Here is a 20411-nt window from a genome sequence, read left to right as displayed (position 1 = left end):
GCAGATTTAAATATAGCAATTTGCTTTTTTGGCTGCTCCTGCTGATTCTTAATCAGGCCCAATGGCACAAAAAGGAAACTGAAAAATGGGCATAGGGTTTGCTGGATTTATTAACAATCCCTCCCCCCCACTCTCCATCCACATTTTCTAGTGAGTTTTCAGACACTGAGTTTCTCTTAAGAGGGATTATCTCTGTACTCTCCAAGAAGACAACTCAAGTCATAAGCACTCCATAAAGCAAGGTAAAAATTTATGCCAGATCTGAGTTTTCTCAACTGAAATTAATCCAAGCCAAGGTTTCTCAACAGAGAGCAAGAGGGCCAGGACGTAGAGTAGATAGAGAGATAAAAGGCAGTCTCTTCCCTGTGGGCCAAGGCTGGTAGATGAGCTTCCCCAGAGGACAAGGTACGACCTTCAGGTCCCACTGACCCCTTTTCCTCAGTCACCACCACTAACACAGTCCTGGAAACAACATACAGTGACCCAAGGTCCTCCTGAAGTGTTAAATGGGCAATGTCCCAAACCAAAGAATGCTTTGAAAATGTATTAGTCAGTATAAATTAATGATGTCAATATTTTTCTACATATTTCAGTTAAAATCATAAAAATAACATAATGCTTTGTATTATCAGCTGTCACTACTTCAAATGGCCTGCTGACACCTGTCTTGAATGCCCTACCTCGTGCTCATTTTTGGTGAGGACTGGGGAACATACAGGGAGGCTCTAAGAGGCTGTATTCCAGATAGGAGACCACTGCTGCTCCTCCCTCTCCGCTCCAGAGTTGCCAAAACAAACAAAAACCACAGCCTGACACAGACAGCAATCAAACTCAGTATGTTCGAGAGAAGCCAATATCCACTGGTGAGCAGTGAGAGGGAACTAAAAACATCTTTGCCCAAACTATACTTGCCAAAGCACGATGAGTCAGTCTGCTTGAATGAGTCATCTTTGATGACACGACCGACCCTACTTCACCCGGGTCCTATGATCCAAACATGCTGCTTCTACGTTAGAGAGAATTAACGGATTGTGACTCAAGCATTTTACCCATTCACTTTCCTATCATTTATCTAAATATCTATGCTGTATTTTAAAAAATTGGACACTTACTAAGGGAGTTCATTGTAGCTTTCAGACACAGTGACATTGATTAGCTCCTACTGATAACCAAGACAGGAGGAGATCTTCAGTCCTGTTTTATACACAAGGAAACTGGTTCATCAAAAGGGCACAGGACAAGCCCCAATTCTGATGGTCAGGAAGTGGTACAGCTGGGACTAGACCCCAGGCTGCTTGTCTCAGTTCCCTCCTCCACAGTTGCTTGTGTGCGAGGCAGGGACCAAAATGCTCTGGTCCAGGATGGTTCAACTGTGGCCACAGGGAACTCAAAGTTTTTAGTAACTTGAAGATGAGGGGAGAGATGTTTTGGCTAGAAACTCCTTAGGCAAAAATAAAATACTCAGAAAAATGTTTTTGAGATTGTGGTCTTAATTTCAAATTTGAGCTGATGTTACATCTTTTGGATAGTGGTTTTTGGATTTGTTTCCTTTGAATTACTCTCAAATTTCAGGTTATTTTGTGTTAAATAGCACGAAAACTCTTCACATTAAAAAAAAAAAAAAGTTCCTGGGACTTTTTTAAAGAGGCCTTGACCTTTTCTTACACATACCACTGTTTCCCTTCCTTTATTTTTCTTCTTTTAATTTGCTGCTTTTCCAACTACCTCCGAATAGTTCAGGTTGTAGTGGACACAAGAAAACAACAAAGCAGGATCAAGAGATCACTCTACATCAAAGATGCTAATAACATGAGGGAAAAAACAAGAAATAAAAACATGAGATGTTATCATGAGAAAAAGCATGAGAAAAAAAAATGAGGGGAAAAACTCCAAAATACAAAGGACTATGTAGGTTATGAACAAACAAGAAATTCAAGACAAGGGCAAAGAGCTAATGCTTCCCACTCATGCCCCTGTTGTTCATCCCCAGGGGTTGGGCATGTGCCGTTCTGGTTCTGAATTCTGCTGCATAAACACTTCGTTTCCTGCTTAATGGAAGACCTGGGGGAGCAAGACAGGGAGAAGAAAATGAGGAAAGAGAAAGAGAGAAGGGAAGCAGGGTCCCTTTTGCCCCACAGAAAGCAGACTCCTTTTGGGATATTGAGGAGGGATAAATGTGGGGAATTTCTGTGGAAGCTTGAAGAGTTACTTAACCTGGTACTTGAATAGAAATTGAAATTTTTAAAAGCTTAATTGTAAATAATACATTGCTTAAAGTTTACTGCTGTAACCTGTCCATATATAAAAGTAAGACAAATTAAATTATGTGAATAAAAACCTAACCCCTCAATTGAAATGAGCACAGTGACTGCAAAATACCCTGTGAAGTGACTTATCAATGAAATCTAAACTAGAATTCACCAGTGTGTTTGCTCATGGTATTTTTACTTCTTCTTTTGATATATTCCAAGTCTTCACTATATCTGAAACACAAGTCAGATACTATTTAAATGCAAAGGTTACCAGTAATTACAATTTATTTGCTTTTATATTACTGAATGTTTTTTCAAAATTGCAATTATAATAACAAAAATCATTAGAGGAGAGGCTGTCACTCTTTCAAAACTATAATTTAAAAATCCATTTTATATTCCCATTTGTTGAAAAAAAATTGAGACTTGAATATGAAAACATAGTTTATTTTTCTCATTCAGACTTTCATAGCTTAGTTTTACAAAATAGCAGACAAAATTTGTTTCTCTATTGTAATACAGAATATGTAACACATATCGAAATATATATATATATTGCACTTAAGTTATAAACACATAGCAAAATCAGCATCACTTAAACAGCAATCATGTTTTTCACATAATTAGGATTTCTCGGGAGATAAACATTGTTTTTAGCATGAATATGTGAATAGTCTTTGAGGCTTTATGTCAACTAGTATTTACAAAAGCTAGTCTAAAAACTACCACCACCTGCAAAAGTGATGAGCTTTAAGACACAATTTTGCTATCATGCCATAATAAAGACTTCAAATTACAGAAAGCCCGAGGTCACTAATCACTTCAGTGCAACTGCCAAAGATGGAACTACTTAATTGTGATTTAAAGACGTATGCTATGAGAATCCAAAAGGGATGCTTTTGAATCTTCCAGTGCTGATTTCTTTATGATCCAACCATCTCTTAACCCAGGTTAGATTATGCCCCCTGATCATCTAGCTGTGATAAAGGGAAGTTGCATAGGGACTTTCTTCATCTCTGAAAAAAAAAAAAAAAAAAGAAATACAGCATAAATCAGTGTGTAAAAACTGCACTCAGAAAACTAACACATATATTCATTATACAACTTAATATCCACTTGCCAAAGAAGGGCAGGAGTATATCAACTTATAACATCATGTGTGCCTTCAAAGTTGTAGGAAATGCAAATACTCATTAAGGTATGCCTCATTGTCTCCGTTTTATTGCTGTCTCAGTTATTGGAATAAAGAATGGTACTTGTTATATATTTGCATTTGTTTATATTATATAAAGTTACATTATATAAATTCATTATATTCACATTTATATTTGTTTATATTTTTAATATTCTACCTTTTTCTCAAAAGGCTTTAGGGTACCTACAACAAAAGGCATACATACAATAAGATAAATAAAATAGAAATTAAAAATCAGGACTAAGGAAAGGAGAGGGTATAAATACATTAACCATGAGAAATGTTGTGGTAATTGAACTGAGCATCAATTTTGGTTGCAAGCTTCCCGGTAGCCAGGGCAAAAAAGAAAACACAATAGATCATGCCATTCTTGGAATCATAAAGGAAGAAGGAAACCATTCTACAGGAGATAGATTTGCCCTCCTACCAAATTAAAGAACAAAGAGAAAAAGCTCACATGGTATCTTTTGTAGGAAACACCTGGTAACAAATAACAATGTCCTTGACACATTTTATAAGGAACAGTATTTTAGATGTATACTCTAGGGCACTGCTTCCTCTGACAGTGTCAATTAGACATCTACTTGGATGCTCTCCAGAATTGCTGGCTGGACAGTTACACTATTAAAGCAAAGAAGTAAACTTTTTGTCATAAGTAACAAAGACAAAAGCATTGCAACAGATAAAGCTTTATGCAGAAGGCAGTAGCTCTGTATAGACTTTATATTAAAAATGACTTTCTAGAATTAAAATACAGTTTTCAAAGCAAAAAAAGAAAAGAAAATTTGACCAAGCAACATCTGAAGAGTAATTTATTCAGCCTCTGACATTTTTCCAGCGTATTTTTACCTGCTCTCTTCTTTTAGTTTCTTGGCTGCCTGTGTTGATAACTTAATCTGCAAATCCAGCCTCTGCAGGAAATCTCTGGCTGACACGTCCTCAGGCTGCGTGGGCTGAACATCCGACTCTTGAGGACTGGGAGGAGAGAGGTCTTCCCCAGCCGCTACCAGCTCTTCTTCATGACAAAAACTGCTATCGACAGTTTCGTTTTCTGGAGAATCCACTGAGTTAAGTCCATTAAACAGCAAAGGCTTCTCTGATATAACTGGGATGTTCAAAGTTTTCTTCAGAAATATACAATCATTGGTAAACAGTTTATTTGCCCTTTTAATCTGCTCCATCTAAAATATTTTAGAAAAGGCAACACAGAGTTACAAATAAATAAATCTAAAAGTAGGGCTTATTACACAACACAAACTAAAAACATCCATGAGCAAAATGTGTGCAATGCTTTCTCTGAATCTGAAATTCTTTTTTTTTTTTTTTGGCTTAATACATGTTCATTTAATCTTTACAGTCATCCTATGACGGAGGTACTATTATGCATGGAGAAACTCAGGGCAGAGAACAAAAATAACTTGCCCAAGGTCACAGCTGGTACGTGGCCAAGCTGAGATATGGGTTTGGTCAAGCTCCAGAATCTGTATTCTGGATCTGAAACTCTTAATTCAGGTTTAGTCACCTCCCAAGATACCCCTAGTTATTTCAAGAGATGCCAAGAAATTCTCTTTCACAATTTTACAAGAAGAAAGACTGATTCCCTCCCTGCTATATTATTTTCCCTACAAGGCAGCTTTTACCAAGCAGCTTCAAATCCACAAAGTTAAAAAACGTAGAATATTTAGCACTTATTTAATACATTTCAATCTTATTTTAACATTTCCATTATCTGATTTTAAAAAAAACTTCCTAGTGTGTGATTTTTCCTTAAGGAGTGTTTCCCGTCTCCAGAACTGTGTTTGGTAAATATAATGGACACAGGAAGTGATAAAGACGTAAGTACAAGAACTTGGAAGCGTGGTGTAGGCCGGGGCTGCAGTCATTAAGAAGGGCCTCACGGAGAAGGTGGGGTTCTGATTTTGATTCTTCTGACTTCAGATGGGCCTTGAAGAACGAGTAGAAGTGGGGAGACAGGGAGAGGAGGTAGGCGGCACTCTGCACAGAGTATCTCATTTTTTCTACCCTATGGATCCGGTGTCTGAAGATCCACTTTACAAATAAAAGCAGCAAAACTCAAGGAGATTATGTACCATGGAATCAAACAACGGGCAGATGAAGAAGCTAGAATTTAATATAGGTTTCATAACTTCAGACTCCTTCACAGCCTGTGGATGCTTCGCCCAAACCACAGCAAAGGGGATGGAAGGGAGGGCTGAAAGGGAGAATAGAGTTTACATATGTGACCTCACTTAACCTTCCTAACAGTTCTGCAAGCTAGATGTTATCATCTCCTTTTAACAAAGAAGAAAGGGAGATTCAAGATGGTTGAGTGGCATGCCTAAGTCCACGAATGCAGGTTAAGTGTGGACAGGACTTAAACTATGCTGGTGCAGAGCTGACCAAGAAATACCTACTCTTAGGTTCATCACACTGTACTATCGTGTGTCTGCAGACTTCTCCACTCACCCAGCCTAGGAACTCACACCATGCGAGGCTCTTTACATGCACTGTACCATCTGATTTTTACCACAACTCTTTCTTGTCAGGTACGTCACCAGGACAGTTTGGTACAATAGCTAAACACACGGGCTTGGGAATGTGACAGGCTTGGCTTCAAACCCCAGCTCCACCAACACGAACTGTCTGAGCATGAACTTGTTACTTCTCTTGTTGAGCCTGTTTCCTCTTGTGCAAAACAGGTATCATCTACCCCTCACTGGGTTGTTGGAAGGATCAAATAAGCATTTATACATATGCATGCATGGAAGATATAGATGTAGAGGTAGAGACAGATGTGTAGCTACAGACGAGAGAGAGAGGGACGATTGAGTAGTAAATGGTTCCGACTACTCTCCATTTTCTCTGAAGAACTTCAGGCACACAAGAGATGGCTGATTTGACCAAGTGCACACGGCCCTTTAAATGTATGGGCTGGAATTTCTGTCTGATTCCAAAGTCCATACAACACCAGGATTAAAGTACATGACTAATGGAACCCAATTCTGGGATCCTTTAATGCCAAATTGATGGAGTGAAACAATTAGAGTTCCACTTCAAAGACCCTAAAAAAACAGTCAAATAAATGGATCCTGTTTCCCCCTGCTTTCTAACTATAAGCTGAATCCACACAAATAGTACATTCAAAGCTTCCTTTTATTTTTCTTTTAAAGATACTACATTAAAGTGTCTTTTGTGTAGGGTGGTCATCTGTGTTCTAGTTTCTAGTCAAAGGAGAGAAGGCAATGGTGAGAAAGAACATAATGAATAGGCAGGTGTGTTTTAGAGACGAAATTTAAATCTAAAAATCCTAAGTATCCCTGATCTAGTTTAGGCTTAGATCTGAGTGAGTTAAAGAACTTGAATAAACTGAATTCCTTCAGGGCAAGACCTGTTATTTCTATAGCTTCGCTGGGCTGACAAAGATCTTATACACACTAAGTGCTCAGAATGGATGGATGGATGAATGGCTGGATGGCTGGATGGATGAGTTAATTAATACAGGTCAGAGAAGTAACCAGAAAGGGGTAGGAAGTTATCTGGTGTGTTGATAATTCTCCCTTTAAACCCACCCTCACCTCCCCATCCATCCCCTACTCCTCTTGAGCCAGTTCTGACCCCAGGAAGCTAACCTCTTCAGAACCACACTCTCCAAACCCCTGGTCCTTAGAATTCCAGGTGGTGTTCCAAAGGAAGGCACCGGCAGAATGACCACACTGTGACTCTGATGCCTGCATCCCTCTATGGCAGAGCTCCTGCCAGGCAGCCCCTTGTCCATGCCTCCTGCTCTAATGGGTGTCGGTGTTGGTGTTGGGGACACCACTCCTTCTGAGGGCCAGGGGGGATGTCTCACTGCTGTTCCTAATCTCGGGTGTTTTACCATCCCTTCTTAGTTCCCTTAATTCTATTCACACTTCTTTAAATGTCCCTGCATTAAACTCTCTTTGGCCACACCCTCAGAGCATGCTATCTGTACAGGATACAGATATCCTGTATCTGTAGGGACCCTGCCTGGGACCCTGACCAACACATCCGTCACTCAGAGCAAGACAGGCCATCACAGCCAGGCAAGGGGCCCATGACAGGGAGCACAGGACAAGGTGGCTGAGTCAAAGGCTGGGTGAAGTCAGGGAGCCCACAGGAGGGAAGGCAGGGCTCCCCCAGCCCGTGTGCATGCCGTTGTACCCAGGCTCACCGACAGACCTGCCTATTTTAACTAGTCTATGAGCTTCCTGATGCCGGGGACTGCTTCATCTCCGTCTCAGCGTCATCCACAAGCATTTAAGGTCTAGACTCTAAGATGACCTTTATGGTCTAGACTCTAAGATGACACATGGATGCCAGCATCAGGGACATCAGAGATATCCAGACATAGCATCAAGGTGGGAACCAATCTATGGACGGGCAGATTTGAAATTGAAGGTGAAAACAGATAAATGATGCTAATATAAGGTAGTAGTTAGAAACAAGGGCTCTGGGGCCATACTTTCTAGGTTCAAATCCTGGCTTTACCACTTTCTATTTCCTATGTCTTTTTTCTTTTCTATAAAGTAAGGAAAGTCACAGTACTTTCCACACAATCTGATCATTATGGGAATTGAATTAATTCAAGTAAACCATTTAGAATAGTGCATGGCAGGAAGCACTCAAAAATGTTAGCAGCTATCATTAAATTTGGCTAAAAGTGAGAAAGGTCTAGGCTCCAAACTCTGTTACCAGTAGTAAAGTTAAGGAATGAAACCAGTCAAGCAAAAAGCCAGAAAAAAAAAAAAAGGAGTCCAGCCAGAAACAGTAGTTGCAATGCCTGAGAGCAGGAAAAAAACAGTGTGGCTCAGTGGTAGAGTGTGTGCTTAGCATACATGAGGTCCTGGGTTCAATCCCCAGCACCCCCATTAAAAATAATAAATAAATAAACCTAATTACCTGCCCCCACAAAAAACAACAGCAGCAAAAAACGGTGTGGCTGAACGGTAGGGAGTAATGAGCAAGCTCCAGGCCACTCATATAATCAATAAAATTTGGATTTGATTTTAAATGTGATGAGAAGCCCCTGGAGGGTGAAGGAAGGGAGTTAACATGATCTGATTACAGTTGAAGATCCCTCCAGCTGCGGAAAATGGATGGGTGAGAGAGGCATGAGTGGACAGGAAGCCCAGGTATGGGAGAAACTGTAATCACACAGGCAAGAGATATAAATAACCCCAAAACAGTGAAGGGATATTTTAATTTGCTTTGGAATGTTTTATACTTTCATCTGAACTTAGCTGGGACTGATGTTCTGGGAATTTCACCTCACATAAAACAAAGAAAAGTCCTGATCTAACAAGGAGGAGCTGGAAAACTCTACGGCTTTCCCACCTGCCCTCTGTTCAATACTCCCTACCACCCAGTTCATGCCGATAACAGGAAGTGTGACCTTTTCAGAGTGATGCGGAACTACCCTATGTTTCTTGAGGGCGGATGACTAGGGCTGAGAAACAGCAACCACACTTTCATTTTAAAAGTCTCTCCTAATCAGGATTGAATAGCATGACTCAATGAAATTTACAGTCTGCTCACTAAGAAGCAGATTACAGAGTAATTGAGAGCTGACAAGATGGCCACAAGGTCGACCATGGTGAAATTAGGCAGAATGAATGCCATCAACAGCTTATTTGAAATGACTCCCCCGTAAATAGTTTATAATGGTGAGTTTACTCTGGCGGGAACTCACAAAACTTTCCCCCAAGAGTTATCTCAACAGCTACCGCTGGGCATGACCAAGAACTCTCCCCAAAGGCCGCCTGGGTCAGCTCCATCAGGTCACCTGCCGCACCACGAATGCAACATTCAGAGCTTCTTTCTCTTCCTCTCCATTTCTCAAAAGAAGACGAACCCTTCCCTTATCCTTTCAGGATACATAATAACATTTACACAGCATTGTGTGGCCTATAAAATATTTCCATATACATACAACTTTCATTTGATTATCATTATCATTTTACAGGATTAAAAAGACTTAAAGGATTCTCTCAGGATTATTTTCAATAAGTGCTGGTTTCAACCTCCTCACCTCACTGTCTCCTATTAAGTTCTAGGTGTTGGTGGCAGTTGGACTCCCTCCTTGCCATGTGTGAATGAGGAAAAGGACTGATTTCTTTCCCACGCTAGCTCAGGAAATATATGAGAGTCCATTTATGGAGTGTCCAGAAAAGGCAAATCTATAGATTGAAAGCAGATTCCTGGTTATCTGGGACTGCAGAAGGGGACGGGCACAGGGATCCTCTCAGGGTGATGGAACTGCTCTAAAATTGGATTGTGGTAATGGTTGAACAATTCTGTAAATTTACTAAGAATTCTTGAATTGTACACTAAAGATGGGTGAATTTTGTGATATGTAAATTATACTTCAAGAAACCTGTTTTTCAATAAAGAATGCATGAGAATGTATTAAAACCCGTAAACTGCTAAGGGCTACTTTATCATACCTCCCTCTACAGGTGGCACTATTTATTTATGGTTCTCTTCCCTTTGACCAGCAAAGGTCAACAGTTTCCAGCAGCAGCAGAGGATAAAATTATAAACACGAAAGGTTTACATACACTTACATTTCTAACTCACCATACTTGTTCCCCCTAAAATGCCAGTCATTTCACCTTTTCTCAGCAAGCTGACTTCTGAAAGGGGAAATGTTAAGGAGCAAGTGTGCTGAGTAGCTCATTGGAAGAGAAAGAGAAGACTCCGGGGATAAAACTGGACAGGAAATGACTGAGAACACTGTGGGCAATGGTCTGGAGAGGGCAGAGGACAGGGAAATTTCTTGGGGTTAACAAAAAGTCAAAAAGTTTATGCAAATAATAGGTTTCCTCCCTGCCTCTCATCTACTTTCTGTTTCTATACAAGGCTTCCAAACAAAGTTCACAGTGGCTGCCGGGAGGGAGCTGGTCAGTTTCCTCCAGAGGCTTGCATCCAACTGAAAAGAGCTAGGATCCTAGCAAAAGCCATAGCAAAATCTAGAATGCTGGGTTAGGGAAGGGGACTTAATGTCTCAGTGGACATAAGCATAGCCAGGGAAATTCCAGCCCAACTAAGTTCATGTCTGAGATCTGAACTATATTTAATAGTTTCTCAATTCAGCCCTAGTAGTTTCAGTTTCCCAGACCCACTTCCTCCAATGCCCCTTACTCTGGTAGAGATGCTCAAATCTAAACCCACATTTAATTCAATGTAAAGACCCAGTGTTGGTGGAAGGGGAAGAAGCAAGCTATGCAGTACCAGCAGCAGCACCAGCAATCTTCTTTCTGTAGGTTAGAGAACTGGCCTCAAATCACACTTTGCAATTCAAGTCAAGCCGGCTGCACCGCCTGGGCTCAAACCCTACCCTGGACCCGGTCTTTGAGGGTCTGCTCAACCCTAGGGCCTAGTGATTTCATACTGGCCAGGCTGTCCACTGGATTAAGGCCACCCATGTGAGGAGGACCCACCATGTGCCAGGCGAGGCACGGAATATACAGAGATGAATCAGACAAGCTGCCTGGCTTCTCAAGTAGCTACAGGCTAGTGGAAAGCAGTAGCCAACAATCTCACCACATTTAAAAGAAAACAGCATGTATCATCTTGTAGCACATCTAGCACAGGGCTCAGTAAAAGTAGGTAAGAAAGAATGAATGCCAGTTATTAATAACTATGAATGGCTTTAAAAGGGATGATGAGAAGGGTCATTGAGATATTTCCTAAGTCACAGGCAGAAGAACTGGGGTCCATTAGGTCATAGGCCTAGCCAGGTTCCTCAGTGTGAACATTCTTCTTTCCTCTAGAGAAGCCTCTCAGAGCCCTGGGCCCACCTCTAGGGCGGAGATACTCAAACTAAACAGTAAACAAATAAGCAGAAAATGTAGAGCGTATATCAGTAAATCATCCACTTCTCACCACCTCCTTCTCTACTGCTTTGGTTCACACCACCATCCGCTCTCACCTGCATTCCTACAAAAGCCTCCAAACTCTCTAGCCTCCCTGCCTTGGCACTCATCCCACCTATACAGCCTATTCTCCAAGCAGCAGCCGGAGTGATCTTCCCAATGCAAAAGTCAGATCATGTCACTATTCTACTCAATCTCCTCTGATCCTTCCGAACTCACCTAGAGAAAAAGCCTAAGTTCTTACAATGGCCTTCAAACCCCTAAAGTGATCTGGTCCAAATACACCTCAGTGTGTTCTAAGCACCAGCCAATGCTATGCCAGAGACTTGTCGACTATGCTCCCACCTCAGGACCTTTGCATCACTCCCTGCTCCTTCTGCCTGCAATGTTCCTCACAAATATCTGCACAGTTCCCTCCCACACCTCCTTCCATGGCCACACCATTTTAAATTACAGCCACCTCAGCCAGCCCTTTCTCCTCTCCCTGTTTGTCTGTTTGTTTTTGCTTATCTGTACCTGACATGTACATTTTGTTTGTTTACTTGCTATCTCCACTGACTAAATTATAAGCTCCATGAGGGCATGGATTTTTATTTATTCACTAATGTATCACCAGAAAGGTAGAAGCTGGAAAGAAAAAAAAAAAAGAAAAGTCTGATGAATGATGCTGTTGAGCAAACAGGAAAGGAGGGAGGGGCACCGGGGTGAAGGAGGGTTGCAATTTGCCACAGAGTAACCAGGAAGGCCTCAGGGAGGAGACACTTAAGCAAAGACTTGAAGGCAGTGAGGGAGCAAGTCAACCAGCCAATATAAGCTACATAAGTTGTGGTGCCCAGAGAAAAGTGAGAATGTGCGGCCTTTATTCACAAATTATTAAAAATCTCAAGACAGCAGCAGCAGAGCATTAAGTATAGGGCTTTTCTAAGCCTGGGGTCTGTGTGGCTGCACTGGTCCCACCCCTAAGAAGTGGGCCCTGTGTGCTGTGTTCCAGACAGACGGAACAGCAAGTGCAAAAACCTCAGGAAGGGACAGTGCATTGGGAATGAGCAAAGAGGCCATACTCGTACAGCATGAACATTCCTGGGCTCCTTTACTGGATATTCTGATCCAGTAAGTTCAAGGTCAGCTCGGATCCTTTCTTTTAGTCTGTCCTAGGGCCTTCTATCTGGGCAAGTTTGAGGAACACAAATCTATTTTCACATCTTGGGATGTACCCTGCTGCTAACTGTTGAGTACTATTTCATAAAACAGTTTCCAGCTTGTTCCCCTGGCAACCCTGGATGGGTAGCCAGGCCTCCATCTTCACCCCTTGTCAGAGTCTCTGTTCTGGGAACTTCCATGTCCCTAAAATATTTCTGGCTCTTACTTATCTCCCCCACCAAGGGACTGACTGAAGTCCTCCTGGACTCCTAGCTGGGTTGGCCAGAGAGCTGTGGTGAACAGCCAGCCTTCCCTGAGAGCTCCTTTTCCTCTAAATAAGAATGCAGAGCTGTGCTCTGCTCTCACCAGACATGCGATGTTAAAGTCAGCCGTTTGCCTGGACTGACTTAATTTCCAGGTGCACCACGTTGGGTCTCTAAATCTCCAACATCTCATCACCTACTCCTTTAAACAGTTTAAATATGCTGTGGATGACCATGGCAATCAATATTAGAAACTTAACTCACTCAACTTCTTTCTGTTCAGTTGGGGAATGAGAAAAACTTCTCTGCCTTTTTAGCCTCCTCCTAAAATATCAATTTTTCAATGAGTAAATCCAATTAATATCTATAGCTGCTAATGCAAGCAAATCACTTCACTGTTGCAAGTATTTTCATTTTCACTAGTGTCATATAACCACTGGAAAGAGTCTCTAAAAATGTCACCAACTAGAGCTCAGGGCCCAAAGTAAATGATGTATGTAATAAACCAGCAGTTCTCAACTAAAAGTGCGTTCTTCCCAGGGAAAATGTGGTAATGTCTGGATGCAGGTGGGGGGTGCCGCTGACATCTAGTGGGCAGAGGTCAGAGATGCTGCTAAACATCCTGCAATGCACAGAACTGTCACCCCACAACAAAGAATTATCCAGACCAGGGGGGAGGGGGTGGATAGGGACAGACTGGGAGTTCAAGATTTATAAGATACTGACTGGTATATATAGAATAGATGGACAAGTTTATACTTGTTGGCACAGGGAAATATGGTCAAGATCTTGCAGTGGCTCATGATGAAGAGTATGGGGGTGAATGTGTGTGCATTCATCTATGACTGAAAAACTGGGCTGTACACCAGAGATTAACACAGCGTAAACTGACTATAACTCAATAAAAAAAGAAAGAAAGAAAATATGATTCTCTCAAAAAAAAGTACATTAGTTACACACAAATAGTTAGCTGATTTATGAATTAAGTATACAGATAAAACAGTTCATCTGGGAGCTGATATCCTCAAAAGGCTACTGATGAAGGAAGTTATTACAATTAAGAAATTCTAACCTACCAAGAGTCAATCAATGCTCTAGCAAGAAATCAAAACACAGAAAAAATATTTTCATGTAATTTTTATTGTGTCTGTTGTCTGGCTGAAGAAAAGCATTAAAGTACAATGAAAGTATAATTTATCTTTTGCACCATATGTACAAGTTTTAGTTTAAAAACTAAAGAGAAGTGAGATATTTTCAAGAGATATTCTTGGGGAGGGTATAGCTTGCTGGTAAAGCACATGCTTAGCATGCACAAGGTTCTGGGTTCAATCCCCAGTACCTCCAATTAAAAAAAATTAAATAAATTTTAAAAAGATATTCTGATTGTCAGACACATTGCCTGTCTATTATGATACTGAATGAGGAGGCAAATACAATGCTTCTCTACTGGGAAAAAAAAAGAATTATCCAGTCCATAGTATCAATAGTGCTGGGGATGAGAAACCCTATAGTAGACTACCTGTGGCTACAGATTATAGTACCCAGTTCAGTATGCTTCAGCTCAACGTCTTAAAATCAAGTCTTTATAAAGTAATGAAAAATCTGATTTACACTTTAATGAAAAGGGGTGATAAGGCTCTACTTTAGCAAAAATGGGGATTAGAAAGCATTTGATCCAAGGTGGAGAACTGCAGTGAGCTGATGTTTAGGAGCTCTGAGCAGCCCCATGGAAACCACGGAGGGCAGTGGGGTGCAGGGAGACTGCTGCAGGTAGGGACCAGGGAAATAACACTTCTTTGGATATCACGGATTCCTAGGTGCAGTCACCCTGGCCTGGTAAGTAAGATGCATAGAAACCAGAGAGAAAAGACTTCCCTTCTTCAGTAACCAAGATGCTAAAAGAGCTCTTGATAAGACTAGGATAAAAATAAGGATGGAAATCAGAAGTGATATCTAGAGCAAAGCAAATGCTTTATCACTGTGCTAATTCAATCTGGTCTCAATGAACAAGCATACTTGGAAAATATCCTTACCTTTCACCCATATTCTCATCTGTAAAAAGGAGATTAATTACACCTACCTCCAAGGCTCACTAGGAAAATCAAATTGAATAAGAACAAGATGGAGCAAGGCAAATGCAAGGCCTGGCACACAGCAGGCATTCAGCAGAAGGTAGCTACCCATACCTCCCAAGGCTGCTTTCCTCTGGCTCTGACTCAAACCAGGCCCCATGAATGCACATATAAGAACTGAAGTTCTACGTACTCTCCCAGGAGGGCAGGATATTGTCTGTACATGCCCGCGCAACAAGATCCCTGCTCTCAAAATGTTTAAGTGATAGAAGGACCTGCCAGGTAAACACAGACCAGCTCGAGTGTACAAAATAGATTACTTAGTCTCTGTCACTGGTGAAGGGCCAGAAAGAGTTTCACTTGAAGAGAAAGATAAAGATAAGATCACTTCTCTTCCCTTTGCTGTCTAAGGTGCTTCAGGAAAGAACGTTGAAAACTGACACAGAACTCAAAAGGCCATCACCTAGTTCAGAGTTAATTATAAGTAATTTTAATGAAACAGTATGTTCCCTCAGGTTTCTATGTCCTTCCCAGAGGTGTAATGCGATAGGCCCAAGACACACACACTTATAAATTTATAATAAACACAGCTCTCCAGCTCACCTAGACCACATTCTTGGCTGCTGCTTAGCGACAGGTGTCACATTCACAGTTGCCAGTGAGCCCAGGGGTGTAATTTCACTTCTAAATAAAGCAGCATAATCAATAGAACCAGAACCATCCTGCAGGAACAACTGTACCCTTCCTGACTCATCACAGCCCTTGTTTACCCACAATACAAAATTCTCCGCCCAAGTTCACACCCCAGTTCGGCTTTCACTGAATATAGAGCAGTTATGACCCCGACTGAAAACCGGGCGAAAGTGGCTCGTGATGGTGTCAACGCGCTGGTCCTCTTTGGCCTTCCTCACGCGACAGATCTGGTCCGAGCGTGAGCAGGGCACCGGGAACTTGATGCACAACACCAGAGGAGGGAGCCTTAGCGGCCCGCCGCTCCGGCTAAGGGACCGGCTCTGGCGACCGTCGCCGTCCCCGCAGCGCGCGCTGGGCGAGGGCTCCGGGACGAGCCGCCAGGCGTGCAGTGGGAACACGGATGGCTGCCTCCTCGATGCCCAGCTACCCGCGCGCCCTGCTACCCGCGCGCCCGACCCCGAGCCCTGGTGCCCCCTCCCGTGGCGGCGCGCCCTGCTCACCGAGACTCCGTACTTGAGCGCAATGCCCTGCAGCGTGTCGCCGGCGCGGACCCGGTGCTCCACATGGCGCTTGATGACGCCGGCGCCCAGCGGCGCCCGCACGCTGGCCGTGCTGCCGTACGAGCGGGTCTTGGTGCGAGCCAGGCTCAGCGACAGCTCGGCCTCCTCTGCCTCGGAGCCCGAGCGTGGCGGCGACGGCGGCGGCGGCGAGGGGGCTGAGGACCGGGGCGCGCGGAGGCCGCCTGCCCGCAGGGACGGCGCGGGCGAGGAATCCGCCATGGGTCCTTCGGAGGCCGCCGGGTCGGGAAGCTCGCCAAGGGGGCGGCGCCTCGTCCGCCGCCGCCTCCTCTTCCTCCTCACAGGGGCTGCGGAGGGCCGTTCCGCGGGGGCGGCGGGCTGGAGGCCGCCGCGGGAAGCTGCGGGCTGGCCATGGCAGGCTCCCGCTCCTCCGCGTGCCGCCTTCCCTGGCGCACCTGCAAGGAGGGAGAGGGAAACGAGCTCCGGCAGCTGGCCCAACAACCGCGCGGCTCCACCCTGCGCGCCAGGACCCAGTGGGCCCTGCGGTGCAAGAGCGGGGCGCGCTAACCACCGGGCGCGGCCGTGCGGCTACGAGGGCTTCATCCTTCGGCGCCCTCGGCCCGGGTGGAACCCCGCGCAGGGCCGACGGAGTCTTGTTAGAGCCCTGCCCTGTCCACAGCAAAACAGCAAAGCTTTGCTCTGCCTCATTTATTGATTACCCAGCAGGCGCCAGCTTTCTCAAACCTTCGAGCTCTTCCTGCCAAGGGCACTTCCCAGTCCCACCCAATTACCCAGTAAGACCATTAAACACACACAGCTTCTCCAGGCCCATCTCAACAGCCTGGAGGGTTCATTGCGCTCAACACTCCAGGAAGAAAGATGCTTCTAAAGCCTGGTGGGTGACCTCAAACTAACCCTCCAGTTGTTTTGGTTTCGCTCTTCACTGCACACCAGTGCCAGTTTTAGCCCTGCGCTGCCTTTAATAGCTACAGTCCATTCTCCTGGCTCGCTGCATAGAATTTACTATCTGCATCCATTTTTTCTCCTTATCAATTTCCTCTTTAATACCCTTAAATCATGACTCCCCAAAGTTTTATCATTAAAACCATCAATGGTGTCTTATCTGTATTCTTCATCTGAACACCTTTGCCTCAACTTTCTGGCTTCTGATAGTATTCTCCAGAGTGGATGCGCATTTACTGGAAACTAGTGCCCGGGATTCTGTCGTACTCTGGACAGCTCTCCAAGAGGAGGTACCCTATAGGCAGGTTAGGAGAGTGGATGTTTGATTCGTTGGCTGAAGTTTCTACGTGTTGCTGTGCTGGACAGAGGCAAGGGAACTAGATCTCAGGAGACAGGACAAAGGATGGGAGGAACAGGTGGTCGCCTCATCACCCTCCCATTCAAAAATTCTTCAGTGGCTCCCTATGGACAACAACATTAATGTAACTCACACTGGCATTCAAGCTCTTGTTTTCATTTTTATTATTCACGCTCTGGCCATACCCTATCTTACAACTCATCCTGCAAATTCCATATGCTCCTGCCAAACAGAGCCACTTGAACTTGCCCCTCCTTCCTACCTTCATGCCTTGCATGTGCTAAATCCTCCACTTGTAACGCCACTCTTCCAGTACTCTGTCTTTCCCCCTTCTTCTCACCTGACCCCCTTCCCCAAATGCCCAATTGTTGTTTCTCCATTGAACCTCAAGGTGTTTTGTACCTTTTGTTTAGCAGTTAACTTCTATTTTGTGAGATGTCGTTGTCTTATTCCTCCTATGTCCTCTATACATACTCCTGGGAGGTATAAATAGATCTTACTCATTCTTTTTAGCCCCAGCAATGCCTAGCTTGGTGCCTTGAATAAACCATCAAAAGTGGTTAAACTGAGATGTAGTAAAAAGATCCTGAAAGCTAAATTAGATTATTTAGCAAGAGTCTACCATAGATGAACTCTTGGGTGGTATCCAGTGTGCCTATCCCAGGACCTAAGAAAGAGGCAGAACCCCTCTGGAAATGAGATCAAGTAATACTTCAAGATAACAAAAGAAACTGCCCTCAAAGACTTGACAGTCTAGTAGAGAGACAGCACATAATGCATCTTCCACTAAAGGAAACTCTACTGAAGAACTGGAGGTTTTTATTTGAAGATTAAGAACTGGGTTCTATGGTGTGTTGTTAGGTGGTCTTTAGAAAAGGTTCCATGCTTAATTGGGGGAAATGCAGCAATCTATTTTTCTACTTTGGAGGTTCACAATGCATATCAGCATACTGAAGGCTCTAGGAGTCCTAAAGTAAGCTATTGGATTTTGTTTGACACCGTTATTTCCCAAACGTATATGATCATGGAATTCCTTTTTAATCAGAATTTCTACAGTTCAGGAAATGCTGAAGTAAAGTGGGGAAAGATACACCTAAATAAGGAACCAGGGAGATGATTGAGAGTCACTGACTCCCAAAAGATGGAACAATATACCTAATGAGGCAGCAAATGAGCCAGGAAACAAAAAGGCGAGGTGATGATCACTTAATTGCTTTACAGAATGACCGAGGCATCTGTAAAAGTGCAGGGGAAAAGTTGCCACCAAAAATGTACAGAGATGTGAAACCCATCTCACTTCTTTCTTACTAGGGCTAATTTCTAAGCTGTCCCTAATTATTTTCAATTGCTCCAGAACAGTTTACTCCATAACAGTTGTAAAATGCTCTGAAATAAATTCTACACAACTCTCAGAATTTTCTCCACAATTCCTTTTTGTGATGATCTTCACTGGAGTTTTCTCTAGCTTTCAGAAATTAATTGGCTTGAATTAATACTTATTTTAAAAAATTATTTATTATTTTTAAGATTTTTGGGGGGTAATTAGGTTTATTATTTTTTTAATGGAGGTACTGGGATTGAACCCAGGACCTTGTGCATGCTAAGCATGCACTCTACCACTGAGCTATACCCTCCCCTGAGTTAATACTTATTTGATATTTTAGGATTAGAGATCTACCTTTTCCCTAGATAGATCTGGGCTTTTTCCAAATATCTAGCCTTCCTGTGAATTTTATATCGATTTCCTCCTAATCCAAAGAATGAAAGTTATTATCTACAGTTTGCAGCTCAGATTGAATTTTTTTGTGTATTTGTTTTTCCTTCTTCAAACAGAACTTCAAAATTAGTTTCATGTGTATCTACCTACAACACAGAACAAACTTCACTATTAATGGTGAAACATTAGAAGCATTTCTTTTGAGATCAAGAATAAGAAAAGGAAGGCTTCTGTTACTCCTCCTATTTAATGCTTCTGAAGGCCTGAGTCAATGCAGTAAGAAAAGGAGGGATAAAGGGAAATGAAGATTATCTGTTATTTACCAATAATAGGCAATACTAAAATGTTTACAGGTAACATAAATAATGTCTACATTGGAACTGTTCAAACTATAAGACACAGGATCAATGTGCAAATATTAATTGCATCAATCAAACAAAATATCGTGGAAAAGACCTTTTAGATACAAAAAAAAAATCTAGGAATAAACTTAACAAAAAAGAAGCATGCTTTATATAGAAAAATTAGTACATTCTGGTAAAGGACATAAAAGATGATGTAAACAAAAATAGAGATATACCATGTTTATATATGAGAAAATGCAAAATACTGAAAATATCCTTTCCAAACTAAAACATAAATTCATTCAAATTCCAAACAAAATCCCTATGGGATTCTTTAAGGACATGACAGGCTTATCTTAAAATATGCATGGAAGATGAAGGCCTAAGAAAAGCCAAGACATTCCTGGAAAAGAATGAGGAAGGGAGATTTACCTTCACAATCATCAAGACTTATAATACAGTGATGAGAACTGAGCCATTGTGCTAGTGATGCTGGGAAGCACAAATATGACAGAGAAAGCCCAGAAACAGACCCACACATAACAAAGAAGTTAATCTACAACAGTAAATGCTGCTGCCACAATTAGTCATCCATGTGGGGAAAAAAATGAAGCTAGATACTGTATACCAAAGACTGATTAAATATATAATTGGGAAAAGCAAACTTTAACACTTTTATAATATCTTAATAATCCTGGCTATCTGAGTTCAGAAATTGCATAAATCCTGGTAGCAAAGAGTGTTTTATTTGTAACATATGCAACCAACCAAAGATTAATATCTAGAATATTTAAAGAGCTAATTCTTACAGAATAAGAAAAAGACATAATCCAATGGCATGGCTAGAATTTTATAGAAGAAAAAAATCCTTATTGTGACTAAATGTATAAAAAAATGCTCAACCTCATTAATATCAGAAAAATTCACATTAGGACCATGAAGAGTAACTCATTTATACTCATCAGATTCACAAAAGCTAAGTTTGGCAAGACTAGGTATGG

At 42.3% G+C, this 20411-nt stretch overlaps 1 protein-coding gene across 1 annotated transcript; it reads right to left on the bottom strand.

The window, feature by feature from the left end:
- Nucleotides 1-2683: 2683 nt before the first annotated feature.
- On the bottom strand, nucleotides 2684-16530 carry LYSMD2 (LysM domain containing 2). Its single transcript, XM_032481199.1, has 3 exons — nucleotides 16011-16530; nucleotides 4297-4628; nucleotides 2684-3268 (listed from the first exon to the last, which is right to left on the bottom strand). Exons 1-3 carry the CDS (start codon nucleotides 16287-16289, stop codon nucleotides 3226-3228), a joined length of 654 nt encoding a protein of 217 aa, XP_032337090.1. The 5' UTR covers nucleotides 16290-16530; the 3' UTR covers nucleotides 2684-3225.
- Nucleotides 16531-20411: the final 3881 nt, after the last annotated feature.

This window comes from Camelus ferus, chromosome 6 (genome assembly GCF_009834535.1).
Source record: "Camelus ferus isolate YT-003-E chromosome 6, BCGSAC_Cfer_1.0, whole genome shotgun sequence".
NCBI classification, from domain to species: Eukaryota; Metazoa; Chordata; class Mammalia; order Artiodactyla; family Camelidae; genus Camelus; species Camelus ferus.
The sequence above is the reverse complement of the archived record's forward strand: the minus strand, read 5'-3'. Positions and strand labels throughout refer to the sequence as shown.

Bases quoted from the DNA above. Each gene is read 5' to 3' on its own strand.
- LYSMD2 (XM_032481199.1), bottom strand. From the start codon at position 16,289: ATGGCGGATTCCTCGCCCGCGCCGTCCCTGCGGGCAGGCGGCCTCCGC. The intron at 4,629-16,010 runs GTGAGCAGGGCG...AAAATATTTTAG, and splicing joins CGCTCAAGTACGGAGTCTCG to ATGGAGCAGATTAAAAGGGC. The intron at 3,269-4,296 runs GTAAAAATACGC...TTTTTTTTTCAG, and splicing joins AAACTAAAAGAAGAGAGCAG to AGATGAAGAAAGTCCCTATG.